The following is a 21,442-nucleotide window of genomic DNA, read 5'->3' on the forward strand; positions in this document are numbered from 1 at the left end:
ATGTAGCTTGGGGATTTCTTGCACTTTGTGCACTTTCAGGCTCAATCCAAGGGCTGCAGTCCCGCAGTGCTGCCTGCCCTCCTGATGCTCCATGGTATGCTGATGGTGTGGAACTAGCTAGTGCCGATGCTGTCAGTACCAGACTGACAGTACTGGAGTCGATGGCAGAGCATGGGACTGGGGCTGCCTCAGTGCCGGAGCACAGGTCTGGCTCAGCTCCATCTGGCGTACCTCAGAGTTATGGCGTGTTTGGCAGAGGAGGACAATCTCCCCGAGCCTGGGGGCGGCTGTGTCCCATTTGAAGAGACCTCTCTTGAACGAGCTGAGGAAGGCAAAGGAATCTAAGGACACTGCTAGCTAACTAGAAACCAAATCCTGGAGACTGAGATAACAGGGGTGTGAGGTGAGCACCACACCGAGTGCTCTGACTCTAGCCGGGGGTGGTGAGAAGGACTGGGGGGGCAGTGCCACCATGGGAGGGGCTCGGATGGTGAGGGCACAGCGCCACCCTGACGGCTGGGTACTGCTACGCAGAGTTCTCCGGCTGCAGCGTGCCAGGTAGGCGCATCCTGAGCGGACTGTCTGCAGCCACTCAATGACGAACTGCTCCTCCAGCACACGGGGGCAGGACTGCGGGAAAGCACGCTCTGGGGCAGGGCTCAGGTGCGGATACTCCGCTGCTGGGAGCTCAAGCAGCACAGATAGCCTGATGTGCCACACGCCAGCTGGCTTCGCGTCTCCCACCGACTGCATCCCACAGCCCCTCACAGGGACCCGCGACGAGAAATCCAAGCTGGGCAGAGGCCCTGAGTGTGTCCAGAGCTGCTGGGCTGCTCCCAGAATGGGGGGCTCCCTCTCTGATGGGCAGGAAAGCCCCGGCCTGGCTCTCTGAAGTTTCTGGGCTGCAGCTTGCTCAGCAGGCAGAACCCTCAAGCTGGCCTACCCAGGGTCCCGGGGGCCACTATCTGGGGAGCTGGGAGCGTTTCCTGTATGAGTCACTGTCACGGAACAGCCTCTGGGAGGCCCCTTTCAGGGAGCCAGAACCCACCCAGGGGCTCGCTCTGCCACTAGGGAAAGCTTCACCGCCCCCTTGGACCGAGCCTTCAGCACCCCTGGGTCATGCCGTGAGCTCCCTCCAGCGAGTCCACCTGAGAGAGACTTGGGCCCCCAAGGGGCGCAATGCACCCCACCTCCAGCCCCTGCAGGGCTGCAGCCAGCGCGGTTACAGCAGGAAGGTTATGAGGGGTGTGGAACAGAGCTAGGCAGGCCTTTGGTAACACCAAGAGCAGGAAGTTACAGCCTGGCCCACCTTGGTCAGCCCTGATCCCTCTTTTGTTCTATTCAGGAGAGTCTCAGACTTCCAGCAGCCCATCCTTAACATCCCGTCACTTGGCCCCTCCTCCTTCCTTTGTTCTTGTCCCTGGGCAAACATTGTCCCCTAGCTCCCCCTCAGCAGTTTGTTCACCTGCTGGTCACACCTAGCTGGCTTCTTGAAGAGGCGGGGGCCATCCATGGTCATTAGTTGCTAAGTAACAAATGTCTTGGCAATTGGACTGGCCACTGTCTTCTGGAAGGAGTCCTTGGGGCACCTTAGAGACTAACACATTTATTTGGGCATCAGCTTTCGTGGGCTAAAATCCACTTCATCAGATGCATGCAGTGGAAAAAATGGGTGTTGCCATACCAACTCTAACGTTCGAGTTGGTATGGCAACACCCTTTGTTTCATGTTCTCTGTGTATATATATCTTCCGACTGTATTTTCCACTGCATGCATCTGATGAAGTGGGTTTTAGCCCATGAAAACTGATGTCCAAATACATTTGTTAGTCTCTAAGGTGCCACAAGGACTCCGCTTTCTTTTTGCTGATACAGACTAACCTGGGTACCACTCTGAAACCTTAGAGACTAACAAATTTATTTGGGCATAAGCTTTTGTGGGCTAAAACCCACTTCATCAGATGCATAGAATCATAGAATCATAGAATATCAGGGTTGGAAGGGACCCCAGAAGGTCATCTAGTCCAACCCCCTGCTCAAAGCAGGACCAAGTCCCAGTTAAATCATCCCAGCCAGGGCTTTGTCAAGCCTGACCTTAAAAACCTCTAAGGAAGGAGATTCTACCACCTCCCTAGGTAACGCATTCCAGTGTTTCACCACCCTCTTAGTGAAAAAGTTTTTCCTAATATCCAATCTAAACCTCCCCCATTGCAACTTGAGACCATTACTCCTCGTTCTGTCATCTGCTACCATTGAGAACAGTCTAGAGCCATCCTCTTTGAAACCCCCTTTCAGGTAGTTGAAAGCAGCTATCAAATCCCCCCTCATTCTTCTCTTCTGCAGACTAAACAATCCCAGCTCCCTCAGCCTCTCCTCATAAGTCATGTGCTCTAGACCCCTAATCATTTTTGTTGCCCTTCGTTGTACTCTTTCCAATTTATCCACATCCTTCCTGTAGTGTGGGGCCCAAAACTGGACACAGTACTCCAGATGAGGCCTCACCAGTGTCGAATAGAGGGGAACGATCACGTCCCTCGATCTGCTCGCTATGCCCCTACTTATACAACCCAAAATGCCATTGGCCTTCTTGGCAACAAGGGCACACTGCTGACTCATATCCAGCTTCTCGTCCACTGTCACCCCTAGGTCCTTTTCCGCAGAACTGCTGCCGAGCCATTCGGTCCCTAGTCTGTAGCGGTGCATTGGATTCTTCCATCCTAAGTGCAGGACCCTGCATTTATCCTTATTGAACCTCATTAGATTTCTTTTGGCCCAATCCTCCAATTTGTCTAGGTCCTTCTGTATCCTATCCCTCCCCTCCAGCGTATCTACCACTCCTCCCAGTTTAGTATCATCTGCAAATTTGCTGAGAGTGCAATCCACACCATCCTCCAGATCATTTATGAAGATATTGAACAAAACGGGCCCCAGGACCGACCCCTGGGGCACTCCACTTGACACCGGCTGCCAACTAGACATGGAGCCATTGATCACTACCCGTTGAGCCCGACAATCTAGCCAGCTTTCTACCCATGGAGTGGAAAATACAGAGGCAGATATAAATACACAGCACATGAAAAGATGGGAGTTGCCTTACCAAGTGGGGGGTCAGTGCTAACAAGCCAATTCAATTAAGGTGGAAGTAGGCTATTCTCAGCAGTTGACAAGAAGGGGTGAATCCTAAGGGAGGGGGAAAAATCACCTTTGTAGTGCTAATGAGACCAATGTAAACAAGCTGGCCCATTTCAAACAGTTGACAAGAAGGTGTGAGTATCAGCAGGGGAAAATTATTTTTTGTAGTGACCCATCCATTCCCAGTCTTTATTCAGGCCTAATTTGATGGTGTCCAGTTTACAAATTAATTCCATTTCTGCAATTTCTCGTTGGAGTCTGTTTTTGAAATTTTTGTTGTTGAAGAATTGCCACTTTTAAGTCTATTATTGAGTGTCCAGGGAGATTGAAGTGTTCTCTGACTGGTTTTTGAATGTTATAATTCTTGACGTCTGATTTGTGTCCATTCATTCTTTTATGTAGAGACTGTCCAGTTTGGCCAATGTACATGGCAGAGGGGCATTGCTGGCACATGATGGATTAGATCACATTGGTTTTCGCTGATACAGACTAACATGGCTACCACTCTGAAACCTGTCTTCTGGGACTGTCCATGGACATGCAGGGGGGATTGGGGGAAGCAGGCAGGCCCAAGACAGTCAGTATCCAGCTCACCTGGATCTGCAGAGAATAAAAGACCTTTTCCTGCTACCTAGGTAACAATGCAGCATATTGGGGAAACTGAGGCACACACACTATGAACACAAAATATTACAGAAAACTCCCACTCAGTCACAGCCACACTGGAGGCACTGACTCCCAGGGTGAGAATCCTGCACCGATACACTCTCCAGACAGCGAGTCGCAGTTAAAGCAGGCAAGACAAACGAAAGCAACAAACTCAGCATCCTGCCCAAAGCCAGGGTTTGTGTTTATGTAGAAGTAGCAGTGAGAGCAGAAAAGCTAACCAGGACGTCAGGAGAGGCTACTGCCATGAAAGCAAGAGAGCCTCTTACCTGTCAGCCGCGAGTGGGACAGAGGCAGTTACTAGTCTCCAGTGCTCCCGCAGAGCTGGCGCCACCGACTTGGGAGGAAATTCAGCGACTGAGTGCGAAGCCCAGGGAATCCGGGACCACATCATGTGCCTGAGGCTAAGCCCGTAGCAGAGGGCGAGGCCCAGTGCCGCTTGGTGACAGCCAATGGTGCACTGGGAGCTGTCCCTGACTCTTTTCCCTGGACCAGGGGGAGGGCGTCCTTGAGGCGCAGCTCCACTCCTGTTCCCAGCCCCGCTTCACCGGTGAGGGGCCAGCTCCTGCTCACCCGCTGCTGGCAGAGTCCTCAGCGAGCCACCTCACCTGCCCTCAGACAGCAGAGCGTGGGCCCACCGGGTCCTGCTGGGTGCAGCATGGTGGGAGGGCTTCAGGCACCGTCCGGAGACGACCCCATTTATCCAGGCAGGCCCATCCGGGCTACAGTCCATACTGATTGGACACTCCCGAACAGGGCTTCATTTGTAACGAAAATGGGGCTGGGGTTCAAGCCATTTTTTTACTTCATAACTGATGCAGCAAACCCAGAGATGCCGGGACCCAGCCCTGCCAGGCCCAAAGGTTCCAGGGTTCTGAAACGCCGGACCCAGAGGTGCCAGGGCTCAGCTCTGACACAAATTACACCCTGTTCCTAATAACCCACTCTCAGACCTGGGCTGTATGTGACAGATGTGGCTTAGGCACACATTCAGTGTCTGCTGTGGATGGCAAGGGGATACAGCAGCCTGATTGTGAGGAGGGGCACTGATGGAGCAACCAGCTCTGCATGCGTTGGGGGGCATCCTGCAGGAGACGGGTGGGAGTAAGGGGGTAGGTGGGGAGCAGATCGCCCCCTGGAAGAGACAGCCCAGCCTGTCTGGGCGTGCAGCGGGAGCCTGGAAGATACTCTGTTATCTGTAAATTTGCTGGCATTTGACAGGTCAGGGCTGTTGTAAATCACCCAGCTTGGATTCCCGTGGTTCGTGTGGCGCTCCAGCCAGGATTAAAGCATTGCTATCTCACGAGGGGGCAGCGTCTGGCAGTGCACTCAGGATGTGCAGCGCAGCAAGGGGACCGGCTCTCAGCAATATCACCGAGACGATAGTTCTGTGTCAAACAGCAGGTTCCCTACCATTACAAGTTCCTTAAAGAGACACTGCCCATGCTCCTCGGAGCAGCAGCTCCTCAAATCACGTTCGATAACACGTACAGCACTGAGCTTGGCCCTGCTGTGCCCTTTCCTGGGCTTTCATGGGTTGCTGGGTGTCACTGGGGCAGGACTGGGCATCGCTAGCTGATGAGTTCGGGTGAGAGACTGTGGTGCAATGGCAGGTTATTGCTCGAGTTTGTTCCAGGCCGGAGTGCATCTCATCCCCTTTCCCATGGCAGGAGCAATGCTGCTCTAGCTCCCCACATCCCCAGCCTTCAGGGCCGGGAGTCAGCACTGAGCAGTAGCACTACTTTGATGTGTTTGATGAAGTCCAGAGGCGTTTCATGGTGCAGTTACAATAGGAGGGAAAGGTCCTTTAACCCATTGTGACAGCAAGCAAAGAGGAGCTGCTCTGAGTGGAGGAGGCAGCTCTAAATCTCTCTCTCCAGTCTCGGATAAAAGGAGCCTCTTGGAGGTCCTGGTCATCAGTGCAGGCCCCAGAAGTCTGCAAGCTTCTTGTTGGGGGAGGGACCAGGGAACGAGGGATGCTGCAATCATTATGCAACGATACAACCGGGGGTGGGGGCGGGGGTGGGGTGCTAACCGCAGATCCAGGTCTGAATCACACTCAGGCCAGGCCTTGTGCAATGACAATATGTGACCCCAAAAAATCCCTGGGAGGAACAAAGGACAGTGTGCGTCCAGTTTCCTCCCTTCGCCACAGAACGCCCCATCTGGTCACCCAGTTCATCCCCAGGGCCAATGTGGGGCTATCCCCAGGGAACCTTTCTAGTGCTTTGTCCAGCCTAGATGTAAAGGTCCCAAGTGACAGGGCTTCCGCGCACCTTTGGGAGGCTGACTTCACAGCCTGAGTGCTCCTCTGGAGAGACTCCCTTCCCCACATTCTGCGTGAGCCCCTTCCTCCTAGTTACAGCTGGACAACAATCCACCCCAAACACTTTCTGCCCACCTTTCAGTCTACAACCCCCAGATATCCACAAACTGGTAACGGAGCACTGGGCGTGGCACCGCTGCTTGCTTTGTTGATTTAGTCCTCAGGAAACGATTCCACGTTGTCACTATCTGCTGGACTGTCTCCCTCTCCTCTACCCTTCATATGTCGCCTGTAAGTGCTTTGAGGCGGGGACCGGGCCTTTGGATGTGCCAGCACAGCACCCGATTCTGACCAGGGTCTCTCAGCACGTCCGTGGTACATGTCAAGTCATCACAAGGCTAAGAATTCACTAGTCAGGCACCCAGCATAAAGGCAGCTGAGCTGCACTGTGTCTGTGGCACCGTGGATTAGGGCTCAGCTGGAAAATGCAGTTTGGCAAGGCGCTGCCCCGGCAATGCGGCAGGTCACTTTGCTGTGGAAGCCTGGACATTGGGTTTGAAACGGGCGCAGGGCAGGGGGCTAATGTTTGCCAAGTGCTTTGAAGAGAGAAGATTCTCAGTCTCGCACTCACCTCTGTATTTCATAAGATACCATCCTTTAGCAGTACCTGGTGCCCCCCATCCTCTTCTGCCTCCTATACCCTGATATTCAGGCAGGCAGTGGGATGTCTCCACCTGCCAGGCAGCAAAGAGGCAAACTAGCTGCCAGGCCAGTGGGTAGAGGCAGCCTGCTCCTCTCATTCCAGACACTGGCCGAACTGACCAAATAGCCAGTAGTTTGAAAAGTGCCGAGAGGGGAGAAGCGTGGGGAAGAGGAGACCCACCAGTCAGTAGTTCTTGTTTGTAGATGGTCTCCCCCTTGCCCCACCAGAGCAGACCCAGCATGCTACTCTGCAGAGGGAGATGGCTCTTACCTCCAGCCAAGCCAGCCAGGGGAACATGTACTTACATCGACACAAGACCCCCTCTCTTCAATTGACACTTAGAAACACTGAGCCCAAAGCTGGGCTATGGGCAGGGGCCCCTGGCTGTTTTGGTGAGACGGGGCGTTTCTCCAGGCTGAACTTTCACAGGTTGGGGAATCTGCTCTTTGCAGCCAGGGTGCAGGATGCGCCCAAGTTCTGAGCCTCCCAGAGCGAATGACTCAAATGTTGCTGTCTGGCATTTGCCTTTGTGAACAGGGTGGGTCAGGCAGGCTGCAGGCTGCTCAATAACAGACTCAGACCAAGAATCCAATGCGATTCTCAGGGACCATTTTAAAAATTCTTCAGCTGTCATTTCACCAATACTAGCTGAGGGCTGCCATGGCCCTTGGCACACTTGCACTGCAATCAACACAACTAGACTGGGATGAAGGTGGTCCTCAGCAAGAGGGAGAGCAGCAGAATCTGGTCTCAAGCACGTGGATCTTACGGTGATGGCACTGCCTAGACAGACAGGCAGACAGACGGACAGTCTAATGACCAAAAGCAAAACAATTCCCCTTCTGCAGTACACACCACCGTGCTCTGCAATGTTCTCGGCCCCTTTGGGCAACACTGCGCCAGTGACAAATGACCTCGGAGCTGCCAGCATTCAATCAAAGCTGTGCCAGACACAGCACGTGCACAGCCTCTGTCCAGGGCTCTCAGGGGGCTTTGCTGCTCACAGACAATGAAGTATGGAAGGGTACGTGTAACTGGAGTTCTTCGATGTGAGTCCACATACCCAGATGTATGGATTATGTGCTGCCTGGTGGTACCTAACCGCAGAACCTTCCAAGCAGCGTTCACGTGCCAGCCGATCCCCACCTCACCATCCTCGGATGTTCTGGGGGCCAGGATACACCAGGGGGTGCTGCACGCTCTACTGCCTCTGCCCTTCCACCACAAGCCCGGAGAAGAAAAGCAGGGCTAGGAGAAAGAGGGCAAGATAGGTGGGAAGAAGAACTCTGTTAAACGTAAGTCACTTTTGTTTCTTCTGCATATTCCCTCTCCTGGGTAATTTGGGAAGCAGTGCTGAAACCTGAGGGGGAGGGAACAGTGTCCTAATTAAATAACGATTGAAGCACCATTCTACCAAATCTGGCATCTACTTTTGAAGACAAATCCGAAGCTTAATGTTTGAGAAAAGAAAGGACTGACTTCCAAGTAGCCGCCTTATCAAATTCCCCAACAGGAACATGTTTAAGGCAAGCAAAAGATGTTGCCACTGCCCTAGCAGAATGAGATTTTACAATAGAAGACACAGAGAGTGCCGCTAATTTATACCATTCCCTGATACATTGTTTAACCCAGCTGGAAAGAGTTTGACTAGATATACTATTGCCCAGATAGAGACAAATAACCTAGATGACTTTCTAAAACATTTAGTTCTATTTAAACAATATGCCAGAATCCTGCTTGCACCTAAAGTATGCACCAAAGAGTCCCCTTTATTAGCATGCATTTTAGGGGGGAAAACGGTAAGTTAATAATGTGATCAATGGGAAATTCAGACACTATTTTTGGTAAAAACCTGGGATCAGGTGTAAGAAGCACTTATGAAAAATAGTAAATGGGAGATCCGCTATCAGAGCATGCAATTGGCTTACCCTTCCGGCTGATGTTACAGCAATAATAAATAGTCTTGTTAGCTAAATAAAATATGGAACACTCTGCCAAAGGGTCAAAGGGTGGTTTCATAAGCCTAGATGTGACCAAACTGAGATCCCCTGGTGGGACGAAATCCCTCAAAGAGGGATATGGATTGGACAACCCCTTCACAAACCTTTTAACTGTATCATGCACAAGTAATGATCTGCCATCAAAGCATGGTAAATAGAAACAGCTGCCAAGTGAACTCCTAAAGAGGCATCAGATAAGCCGTTAGACTTCAAATACATTACTCTGAAACAGAAAGACTAGAAGCTGAAATGGAGAATCAGATTTTCCTTGCATCCAAGAGACAAATCTAATTCCTTTCAAACAACATCACTTCCTTGGGAACAGCTTCCTGGAGCTGAGCAATACCCCCCTGGGGCTGACTAGGACCAAGGCATCACAGACTGATCAACCAGGCTGCCAGATGAAGGGGGATGTTTGGAAATTCTGCGCACAGCTGAAGGAGATCCATGGACCACTGCTGCCTCTGCAAACTGGGCAAACAAAAGTCATCCCCTTGTCCTGATGTCCTTTCCTCAGCACTTCCAGAATTAAGGGAACATACAGATATGTCAGTGACCAGGACATGGGTGGTCATGCCTGTTAGAGCAGGAGCTGGTAGCCAAGAGTAGGAGCCAGGGACAGCGCCAGAGTCAAAGGCCAGATGCTAGAGCCAAGGGTCAGAGCCAGGTTACCTGGAGTGAGGCAAGGCTGGGTCAGAGGCTGGAACAAGGTGGGAGCAAGGCTGGGAACAAGGTGTGTGAAGGAGCTAACACAGCTGTGGGCAAATGCTTTGAGGAGCTGCTGATCTGATCTGCTGACTCATCCCATCAAGATCTGAGGGCCAAGTGAATGGATCTTAACTCCAACACATTTATATGCAAGTTTTCGTGAAACAGCCAGCGGCCTTGAACTGGAAAAAGGACGCGGATGAATTTCCCATCCGTTGCCGGATGCACAGGAGGCTATGGTGACGGAAGGTGGAGGAGGACTGAACAAGACACCTCTGAGGACATCCCATCTGGCTGCCCACCACACCAACAAATTCAGAACATCCTAAGGCATGGTGACTAACATCTGAGGCTGTCTGGGTCTGTAAACCTGAGTTATCTGATGCTGCAACTACCTCATTTGAGGAAACAGAATCATGTAAGTAGTTGCTACTATAAGGCCCATGAGACCCAGAAAGAAAATCATCATCTGGGTTTAAACATAATTGGTTGTGCCAAATAGATTATTCTATCTTCAGAAGCCTTCCCTCTGGGAGAAAAGGCCTTCTGCTACTGAGTCCAGTACAGAACCTATGAAATGAAGTCTCTCAACTGTGCAGAGATCTAACTTTTTGATGCTCAGTAGCAGAGCCAGCTTCATAAGCAAGAGATTGTGGAGTTGATGTGAAGTGGCAGGTCTTTGTGTGATGAGAACTTTAATGGCCAATGGTCTAATATGGGTAAACAAAACTACCCTGCTTTCTTAAATATGCCATGACTACAGAGATGCACTTTGTACAAATTCCTGGTGCTGCAGACAGGCCAGATGGTAGGACCTTGAACTAGAAGTGTTGTTGGGCCACCACAAAATGAAGATTCTTCTGATGGCTCAGCCAGATTGAAATATGAAGATACGTACCCTTGACATGGAGAGTTGCGAACTATCCTTGGCTGAATGCAGGGGACTTACTGAGCCGGGGTGAGAATTTTAAACTAGAACTTCCAAGTGGACGTGTCCAATAGTATTAGATCTAAAATCAGGCACAATCTCTCATCTTTCTTCTGTACCAGGAAGTTTCTTGAATGAAACAATTGGCCTCAAACAATTGGTCTCTTCAACAGCAACTCCCAGAGCAAGTTTTGAACCTCTGTTAGAAGAGCAGCCTGGTGATAATATTCCCTGCAGAGAGAAGGGTCAGGGGTTGGAAGTGGGTCATTTTTCAGTTGCACAACATAGCCCTCTCTATAATTTCATGAACCAACTTGTCTACCATAAGAAGCTTCCAACTGTTAATGAAATGGGCTAGTCAGGGATCCTTGCTGATTGGTCTGTGGTTCTTGATACTCCCATCAGAGCAGTGGCCTGGTGATCAAGGAAGGCAAAGAGGAGGGAGCAGGTTGTTTTAGCCAAGGTCTGTACTTGAAAGGCCTCTTTTTGTCCTGGGTCTAGGACAAAGAATAAGCTTGCTATGCTGTTGTTGCTGTTTCTGATTTGGGGAAAAATAAAGAGACGATTGAGGGTAAAACTGTCTCTGATATCAGTGTAACCATTCTGCCAGTTGGTGTCCACAGCAACAAGGGCTGGGTTCTGTATCTAGGGGTTTCTCTTAACATTAAAAAACAACTGGCTCAAGCCCTCCACTCCCAGAAATCCAGGGAAACAAAACACCACTCTGGGCACCTCTCAAAGCAATACTTCCCCATGTACAAGCACAGAAATCCTCTTAACTTTTATTAAGAGAAGAAAACCCACCATTGGTTTGGGAAAACACTGCAACAATGTCTTGAAAGTACACAAGCAATAAGTAAAACACCTGTCCCACAGGAAACTTGGGCAGCATCCTTTGCCCTAGTTTCCCACCTGGTGGTATGGAAGTCCAAGAGATGAATGTCTCTTTAACATGCAACTCCCTTTCCCTCTGCTGCAGCAACTCGTGGTTTGTTGTCTGAGGTCACCAACATCGCAGAGTCCAGGGGGGCATTCAGGTGGGTTCACCTCCCACCCCGCGGGAGCTGGGGATTGAGTGACATCTTTGCTCTGCTCCCTGCTTGTCACTGTCTCTGCTGCCATCACTTGGCTGCCGCGGTTGCTGCTGTCATGGGCTGCGTTCCGAGGTTCCACCACGTAGCCCAGCTCCTAGAGATGGGGAGTGGGGAACCTCTTGGTGGCTGCCCCATCTTTTCACTGCAGCGTGGTCTCTGTCGCCGGTCTGAGGCTCAGCCCTTAGATCAGCTCATCAGTGATTTCAGCTTTCATGCTGAGACAGAACCAGGATTCTCAGCTGAGTCTAGTCAGCTCCACCCCTGAACACTGGACGGGGAGGGTCAAATGGTTACTTGGACTCGTTAAAGCATCCGCACCACCAGGGGTGAACAGCTGTTCCCATGGCCTTGGATTTGGTATCACTACCCTGGCCCCCTCATCAGGGCAGGCCAAGTACAGATCTGCTTGCCTTCTACTCCTCCAGTAATGCCAACATCTCATTACCCCGCACTCAGTAGTACAGTGAATTTGAACCCCAAGCAACCAAATGGATCACTTGGGTAGGCAGGTCTGTCTGCTGGTTACCTGCGCAGAGTAGGCTGTCTATGCAAATACAGCCTGCTCCTGGAGTCCTTTCCCCCAGTTCATCACTGGATGTAGGGGACAGCTCCCACAGACCCAGCTTACACGTATAAGAAGGGATATATGGTCTCCTTCTGACACAGGGATATACAGGGGCACTGGAACAATTTTTATAGTGGGGGTGCTGAGAGGCATTGAACCAAACTGAAAACCCTGGATATAATGGAAACCACTTCAAGTCAGGGGGTGCAGCAGCACCCCTAGTTCTAGCACCTATGGGGGTATAGATCCAGTGATCACACAGTGGATTGAGTTTCCTTCAGTTTTTCTATCAGTTCATCAGTCTTGTTGCTGAAGAGACCAGCACCCTCAAAAGGAAGATCTTCCGTTTCAGTTCTGGTTTCCACACCCAGTGAAGATGAACACAGCCAGACGCATTGTCCTAAGGTAACTGCGGCAGCCAGTGCTCCAGTGGAAGAGTCCGAAGCATCAGCTGAAGCCTTGAGAGCCTGTTGCAGGGTCCTGCACTTAGGATGGAAGAATCCAATGCACCGCTACAGACTAGGGACCGAATGGCTCGGCAGCAGTTCTGCGGAAAAGGACCTAGGGGTGACAGTGGACGAGAAGCTGGATATGAGTCAGCAGTGTGCCCTTGTTGCCAAGAAGGCCAATGGCATTTTGGGATGTATAAGTAGGGGCATAGCGAGCAGATCGAGGGACGTGATCGTTCCCCTCTATTCGACACTGGTGAGGCCTCATCTGGAGTACTGTGTCCAGTTTTGGGCCCCACACTACAGGAAGGATGTGGATAAATTGGAAAGAGTACAACGAAGGGCAACGAAAATGATTAGGGGTCTAGAGCACATGACTTATGAGGAGAGGCTGAGGGAGCTGGGATTGTTTAGTCTGCAGAAGAGAAGAATGAGGGGGGATTTGATAGCTGCTTTCAACTACCTGAAAGGGGGTTTCAAAGAGGATGGCTCTAGACTGTTCTCAATGGTAGCAGATGACAGAACGAGGAGTAATGGTCTCAAGTTGCAATGGGGGAGGTTTAGATTGGATATTAGGAAAAACTTTTTCACTAAGAGGGTGGTGAAACACTGGAATGCGTTACCTAGGGAGGTGGTAGAATCTCCTTCCTTAGAGGTTTTTAAGGTCAGGCTTGACAAAGCCCTAGCTGGGATGATTTAACTGGGACTTGGTCCTGCTTTGAGCAGGGGGTTGGACTAGATGACCTTCTGGGGTCCCTTCCAACCCTGATATTCTATGATTCTATGATTCTATGTTTCACCATGCTCCGTCCCTCCAGAAACCAGCCCATCTTCTGGCAAATCCTGGACAAACACAATTGTCTCTTCCCGTAAATGGAGCTGGTAATTATTTACCCTAATACCAAGAGAAGAGGAAGAAAAAAAACTTTCTTCCAAGGGCACCAATCTTTCCCCTCTGTCAGCAGCTGTTGAATGGGCCAGACTGGACCTAAGTCTATTACTGGCAGCAGCCGCCACCAGTGAATTAGGCGCAGGGAGAGTAGAAAAGGAGGAAACCCCCTACTGAGGTATCCGAGACAATTTATCTTCCCTCACAGGAAGCAGGGGTCGCCCAAACAGGCAATCCTGTGTCGGCAATGCAATCTGATTCCTGGAGGCAGCTCCAAGAATATGAAATACCAGGTGAGAGCCACCAAAGGTAGGTTCAATGCAGATGCCATGTGATCCACCAGGTGATGAAACCTCAAATCATTTGCTGGAGGAGATGAAGCAGAAGCAACAATATGTGCTCATCCAGTGAGAAATCTGAATCCATCGGACCCTGTTCAGAAAGAGGAGCGGTCTCCTCACCCTGCCTTTCAGACAGTGTCTCAAGCACAGCTGTGTGCGCTGCAGACGGACCCAGTCAGGTGGGATGGGATCTGAGGATGGTTCCACCTCTGGATCTTTATTTGATAAAACATCAACTCTCCAGCCATTCGGATACAGTTTAAGAATTGCTGCAGTGGAACCCAGTGAGGCCCTGGAGCCCAGGACTGCCAGTCGCTCCAGTAGCTGGGATCTGGGAACATGCTCATAAGAGGAAAAACAATACTGGGGTGAGGATACCCAGGCTGAAGAGTCATAAACCAGGATGAATAAGTCTCTTAATTCTTCCTCTACCCTCTGAAACTGAGGATCCAACCTTGGATCCACGTGGATCTCGCCAGAGACAGCAATGGAACCAGAGGGTAACAAGCAATAGAAGGTGACAATGATCTGCCTGAGTCCCTGTGAGGGCCCAGAAGAGGCATAAATGGATCTGGAGAAAGACTAAATCTCTTCTGCTCTTCTCCTCCTTTCAGGTGAGGAGGCAGCAGAATGCAGAACTGAAGGCGGCTCCCTTCCTCTGCCAGCTGCCTCTCACTGGAACGCGAGGCATGCTCAGAGGCAGGATGATGCACATGCTGCCACCACAGTAAAAAACCTCTGCAGACCCAAGGGTGACCCCAGAATAGGAGTGGAGGGAGGAGCTGGCCCCACAAACCTGGAGAGCAATGTTTTCTCTAATTTTTTCCACCCATGTGCAGAATAAATTTTGTTATGTGCACCGAGGTATGTGTGGATCTGCGCCACTAGTAGAAACAAAAAGCCTAGATATAATATATATTTTTAAAAAGTTACCATATGGATAATTACTCCAGACAGGACAGGTTAGGCATTTTAGAACTCACTACTCAAAGAATTACATTTAAGCATAAGAGAGAAATAAAAACTATGAAATGTATAGACCAGTCAAAAAACTAAAACAACACACTTTGAAAGAACAAAATACAGAGAATATATGTGCATGGCAGGAAGTACCAATAAGTAACAACAACAACAATGTTGGGAGGTGTGTGACACACAGAGACTGTGTGTGTGCGTGTATATGAGACACACAGAGACTCTGTGTGTGACACACAAACTGTGTGTGCGCTGGCTCCTGGGGAAGTTTCTGAGAGATGCCTGTCCCCTGTGTCTTTAAGGTACTCACTGAAAGCTCTCCTCCTCCTGAACCATGTCCCCTCTCCCTCGCTCTGCAGAGATGGGGTACATGGGCAGGGGAGACGGGGAGAGACAGAATGTGTGGGTGTGTGAGAGACAGACAGTCAGAGACAGAGATTGTGTGTGCTGGCTGCTGGGGAAGTCTCTGAGAGACCAGCTTCCTTATTTTCTTCAGTTCTGCCATTACTCAGAACTGTACATCAAACTACCTTATACTAAACTGATACTAGAACAACAACTGATCAGAGACTATTCATGGAGAAAACCTCTGGATCCGAGTGGACGGGAAGGGCTCATTTCTGTCTGGCCCAACAGCTGGAAGGAACTGAGGAGGTAAGGGCACAGCACCCCCTTACACAGCCTGTCCCTCAGAATGTTTGAGGATGTTGAGGGAAGGAGTAGGAGGGGGCCGGTGCAGGCTTTAATGAGGGTCCAGGGGTACAAAGCACCCATAGGAATCAGGATTAACCAGTGTGCACTTGCACATGGCCCCCATCTCTGTCATGATGGAGGGGCGACCTGGGTGGCGCTGCAACCCCGTGTGCCAGATCACAATGCCCAGGATGGGAAGCAAGGTCCAGTCCCGTGGAACAGGCATCACTGCTATGGGCTGAGCATGGGGCAGGCCTGCTTTCCAGTCCCTCATGCCCCAAGGCCAGGCTTAAAGTGCGGTGCCAGAGCAGAGGGGGCTGGTGCAGGTGGTCGGTGCTCCCTTGACAGAGCACTGAATCAGGAGGCCCCATCTGCCCTGGAGGGGACGCATATGAGCGCTAATGGACTTGTCTTGGGGAGGGCTCTTCCATCAAGCACCACCGGGAAGGCCATAACCAGTAAGCGGGAACATGCAGAGCCATTTGAAGAACCAACACAACTTCTTCCCCACAGCCAGGAGAGCAGGTTCTGCCACCCTGTCACCCTCTGATCTCCCTAAACTCTCCTCCCTCTGCCTGTCCCATGACTTGTTACCCAACTGGATTAAGGAAAATTCAGCATCATTCTACTTTAACAGAAACCAGACGTCTCCCCACTTCCAGGCTGGGTCTGGCAGGAGAAAGCTCCACAGCCACAACTAACCGGAGATGTAAATGCAAGTTTAAGCACCAGCTTCTCCTGGGCTCTGGGCTGCTCTGGCTACATTGGTTTTTATCCAGACGTCTGATGTTCCTGTCGCATCCCCCATGTTATGTAGAACCATTTCCTGAGCAGGAAAACCCTCAAATGTCATGCACAGCATCCACCCAGGGTTGCACAGGATTATAGGGCCATTACATAATCTGGCCTGACCTGCTGGATTACACAGGCCAGAAAACCCCAACTCGTTATCCCTTGCTGAGACTGAGCCCAACCACTTGCATATGGCAAATGGACGTGCCATTTGTGAGGTGTGTAAGACAAATAGATTTCCTTAGTAGAGGACGACAGCCACCGACGTCCCCACTACAGAACAGCACAGAAAGCTCAGTGTGGCCCTCCAGGTCCGATGTGCTGCGTGGTGATGGGGGTGGACAAAGTCACCCTGGTTTCTCCAGGGGGCAGGGCTGACCCATGGCCCTGGCAGCAACCAGCAGCCTTGACAGTAGCCAAAAGCTGCTGTCCCACATCAGTAACAGAGGCACTTTGAGACTCCTTTGTGGTCTCTGCATAACCAACCTACCAGCACTGCTTCACTAACACAAGCCACTCCCAGAAACGGAGCCCTGGAGCCCCCAGCCGGCAAAGCATTTCAGAGTGTACTTAACTTGTGGGACTACCCACAGGTGTACCTTGAAGCACGGTCTGAAGTGCTTTCCTGAGTCAGAACCTGAGACACGATGGTCTCATCTGCCTGACAGTCCAGCATCAGACAACCTTCCCTGGCAAGACAGGGAAGCAGCATCCCTGGGGCAGAACAGTCTCTCTCCAAGAACATTGGAGGGCTGCAGGTCATGCTGCTGTAATCAAGGTGGGTGATCAGGTCAAACCTCTGCTCTTGGTGGCTTCTCACTTTCTCAGGAAACCCCTCGGGCTGGGAGATTCTCAGGCCTGACTGCACCCCAGGGGTGATTTTCTGAAAACCAGATGGCTCTGTCCAGCCACTGGCATCTGGTGAATGGAGAATAATGCACCTTCCACTTCCAGTCATTACTCTGAGTTCTTTCTGCCCTTACCCGAGAACTTTGTGTTGGGTGAGCAGCTAGTCCTGAGCAAACACCGGGACCTCTCCCTGTTGGAAAAATGCTGATGGTGCGGGAGAGGAGCATTTCCCACACACACTTTACTGATATACCACAGCAAGCATGGCCAGGGAAGGAGTGAGTTTCTTTACCAGGCCCATACCCACATGAGAGATTTTCCTTGCTGATTTAACTGCACAGTCCCCATGCTGGCAAAAATCATGGTGCAGAAAGGGGAACTGTACACTCACTTTTCCTTTCTCTTTTCTGAGAGCATTACAGTAACACAGCGGCATGGAGGAGAATTTTAATAAAAGCAAACCAGTCAGGAAAGTCAGAAGTTAAGATTCCCACAGCTATGCCAAGCAGGCCAGTGTTGTTATTTTCAACCCAGAGGTGCTCAGAGCCCCCAGAGAGGTTTCCTGAGCTATGTTTGAAATGCCTGTTTATACTAATAAATATTACATGATGTGACAGGCAGAATGCACAGTGCGGCTGAGCTGTGTGTGAGAACATTCGCTTCTGAGTGTCCTGATTCAGGGATTTTAAGTGATCAGTTCCCTTGTGTCAATTGACTAATAATATTTAGCATGCACCAGAGCAAACAATCTGTATTTGATACTTTGCAGAATGACAGGTGAAAGGTCAGACTGTTCCCATCACTATCTTATCCCTGGATCTCAAAGGGAAGTCCAGCTACTCGAGAACAGCACATAAGAGGGGCAAAGGAGCTCTGTTGTAAAAGGATCAGTTCAGTCCAGCATCTGAGGGGTGTAAAGTCTGATGCACCAGCACTCTTATCTGACAAGGCTGGATCAGCAGTGGCATGGAAAGAAAAGAAGAAACGCGCTCCTATGGAGAGCCCAGCCCAAGTTCTCTGCCAGCTGATGAGCAGCCAGGTCCATTCACAGTGATTGATCATGCAGTTGATGTTGCACTTCTCTCAGCAGCCAGCTGACGCACACAAAGGCTACATGTGGAAAAGTCTTTGTCATTGCAGCTAATGAGGGGATTATATTTCACATCACAGCTACCCAGCACAGGTACAGTCAGCCGCTTTCATCTTGCGGATAGCTCCCACGGGAAAATAGCAGTCGCTACATCTACAGCCATGTCAAAAGTCTGGTCTTGTTGGGTTTTTTCATGTCTGCAGCTTTTAAACTCTTTAACAATTTTCACCTGCCCTGGGCTCTTTTAAACCACAGGGGTGAAAAGAAATTATTTTACAAAGCACACGTTAAAATCTGTCCAGAAAGGTGATATAGGAGCATGGGAAATGAATTAATTCTGAAGCATGTGGGAGAGGGAATAAACAATTACTCCAGGGGGGATGGCAGCTCACTTACTTTATGATGAGAATTATCTACAAATGGCAATAAAGTCCATGTTACAGTCCTGTGCTGCCTTTAACAGCCAAGGGTTTGTTCCTGTAGCTCCTTCCCCTGGAGCTCATAACCTCACCCCATCTTCACCTCTGTAGAGGGCTCCTCAAGGCACTTACTCCCTGCTCCAGCTGAGCCAGCTGGCCAGTGGACATGTACACACTGCTACCTAGACCTTAGAGTAAGTCAAGCTCTGGGCTGTAGAAGAAACTTCTCAACAGGAGTTTGGAAAGGCCCCGGAGTCACCTGGAGATGGAGGTGCTGAGGCTTGGCCAGGGGAATTGGGTTTTTGGAGGAAAACCATCAACCATTTGCCCCAGGAGCCAGTTTCAGTTCAAACAGGATTCAAGGATGAATGACCAAATGCATCCGATGAAGTGAGCTGTAGTTCACGAAAGCTTATGCTCAAATAAATTTGTTAGTCTCTAAGGTGCTACAAGTACTCCTTTTCTTTTTGACCAGGGAGAGTCACTCCCCTCTGGCCAGGAAAGAGGGATCAGTCTGGGTCACATTAGGACATGTTGGTGGGGCCTCCTGGAGCCCGGAGCCCATTGTGAAGTTCAATGGGGAGCTGAGCACGCATGGACAACATGAGATTGTATTCCCCTCTGCTTTAGCGAGTCACTCTTTGCTACTACCCACAGAATGAATTTGGGAGAAATAATCTAAAACATAGACCTCCAATGTCTTCCCCTGATGCCTGATGATGCGAGAACAGAGGTGCACAACTCAACAGCTGATTAGCTGGGAGAAAACTGTAAAACCCACTTCACGGAGACTCTGACCCCTCGCTGACTCTCCCCGAGATCTCAGCACAGTGTAAAACCCACCGCTTTTTACTGGCAGGATTTTGTTATCAAATGCTGAGCTCTCTGAAGTGGCTGCCCTTATGATTCCCAGATCTCCACTCCACATTCCAAGGGCCTGCTGGCAGGGCTGTCAGATTGGTACCCTGGACCAGCCTTGTAAATTCCTTTCCGTGGAGATACAGAACACCTCTCTGCGGTGCCAAGTTCTCCCTTACAAGGTGCAGAATTTATTAGACTGAGAAAAGATGAAAAGGAAACCTGCCCCTTTAAAGCAGTTTTACATACGGTTTCTTTATTAGAGCTCTGCGCACTTGGAACCACAGCTGCCTGAGTCTTTCTGAAGAGCTACAAATGAGAGGTTTTGCACTGAATCAATGTGAACTGCTCTGCTCTGTGAACATCTTTTGCCTTCATTTCTATAAATCTAAAACCAGGCACTGATTCCAACCCCGACTCCCTGGGTCCGGCGCTCTCTGGAGATCTGGTCACTCTTCACTTTGAGCCTGTGTTTCTACAACACGCTTTCCCTTCCTTCTGAACGCAGGTACCTCCTTTGGGCTGTCCCCTCACCCTGCCCACTGCAGTGGACAGGGCTCCTCAAAGTGATGTGCTGCATGTGCTCCTCTGCCTGCCCATGGAACCCCAGTTAGCCAGCAGCATTAGCCTCTGTCCCAAGTTCAGCCCCCCTGGGTTCCACAGAGTCTCTTATTTTGGATACAGTTTCAGCTCCAGAGGTAGAGCTGCCCCATCTGCTTTCAACATGTTGTGTCTGACATTAACTAATGTCTCCTATTAGCACTGAAAGAAACCGATCTGGAAAAATTCATTTTCAAGTGGAGTTCAAACAGGCCACAAAGAGAAGTGGATTCTTGACTGCACACAGGATTGTTTTTGTGGTGAAGCCAAGCGTCTGTGAAACGGGTCAAGGGCACAGACGACAAGAACTTCTCTCTCTGATTTACTAACTGGGAACAGGAAAGGGAAGAGAAAATCCATCCACTTCAAAGGGCCAAGAAGGTGAATCACAGAGACTGTGTGTGCGTGTGCGTGCAAGAGTGAGTGTGTGTGTGTATCAGTGACAGACAGATGGAGCAGGAGCCTCCTCACACACCTACCGGCAAAGGGTTAAAGTTCTGGTCCACAAGGTGATTATGTCCATAGTCAAAAAACGAGTGTCGCATCAGCACCTCAATGCCCTGGTTGGCTAACATGCCCAAGGTGTTCAGCCACCTGGAAAGAGGAAGAGAGCTTTGTCAATAGGTGGCCGGAGGAGCACACTTGCTGAGTGGCCGGCCGTGAAACCCTCAAAGGCATGTTTCTGTCCCAAGGGCCGCTCTCCAGTCATTTGCACTGGGCACTAGCTCCAGGAGAAGGCAATGTAGGAAAGTGCTAATGTCTCCGTTCCACAGGGTCGTTACGGCAGAAGCCATGTCTAGCACTTTATTGTTCCAAACAGATGAACTGAAGGACCTCAGACATTTTTTACCAGCTGGATACCTAGTGCCTCTCCCCAGTCCTGCCATACCACCTCACCCCTGCACACATCAGTTCTGCTTGTCCACAACTCCATCACCGGAGCCCATACACACTCCCACTGTCACCCCTACACACACATTGCATCCTCACACCCAGCCATATCACTGCAACCCATGTGCACAACCCTAACCATCACATCCACATACACCCTCCTGTCTTGGTATATGCCTCCTCCCAAGCATCACAGACTGTAGCAGGGTGCTGTTGCAAAAGCACCTAATTAGCCCCTGCCCAGTCAGCTCTAATCAGGGGAAACAGATTGGGGCTGATAGAAAAGGCCTGATGTCAGCCTGAGGATTGGCAACACCTGCCGGCCTGACAAGCCAAAGGCTATAAAGGCTGGGAGGGAGTCAGAAGGGAGGGGGGCAGCCCGGGAGAAGCCAGTCAGGGAGGGAACTGGAGGCCTCCTAGCTAATAGCTGACTCTGCCTGTAAAAGTGGTTGAATAATCCTGTAAAGCTTGTAAATAGAGAACCACCGGTGGTGGGATAACTGCAGGTAAATAAAGACACAGGTGTTACACAACC

The 21,442-nt window shown here is 50.5% G+C and overlaps 1 protein-coding gene across 2 annotated transcripts in view; it reads right to left on the reverse strand.

The window, feature by feature from the left end:
- Positions 1-21,442, reverse strand: part of HPSE2 (heparanase 2 (inactive)) — a 318,946-nt gene that overhangs the window by 17,806 nt on the left and 279,698 nt on the right. For both annotated transcript variants that reach the window (XM_043519408.1, XM_038410018.2), the window contains exon 9: positions 20,496-20,610. In XM_043519408.1, coding sequence (XP_043375343.1) covers positions 20,496-20,610 — 115 coding nt within the window. The remainder of the gene's footprint in view (positions 1-20,495; positions 20,611-21,442) is intronic.

The sequence above is a fragment of the Dermochelys coriacea genome, chromosome 7, assembly GCF_009764565.3.
Source record: "Dermochelys coriacea isolate rDerCor1 chromosome 7, rDerCor1.pri.v4, whole genome shotgun sequence".
In the NCBI taxonomy this organism is placed as follows: Eukaryota; Metazoa; Chordata; order Testudines; family Dermochelyidae; genus Dermochelys; species Dermochelys coriacea.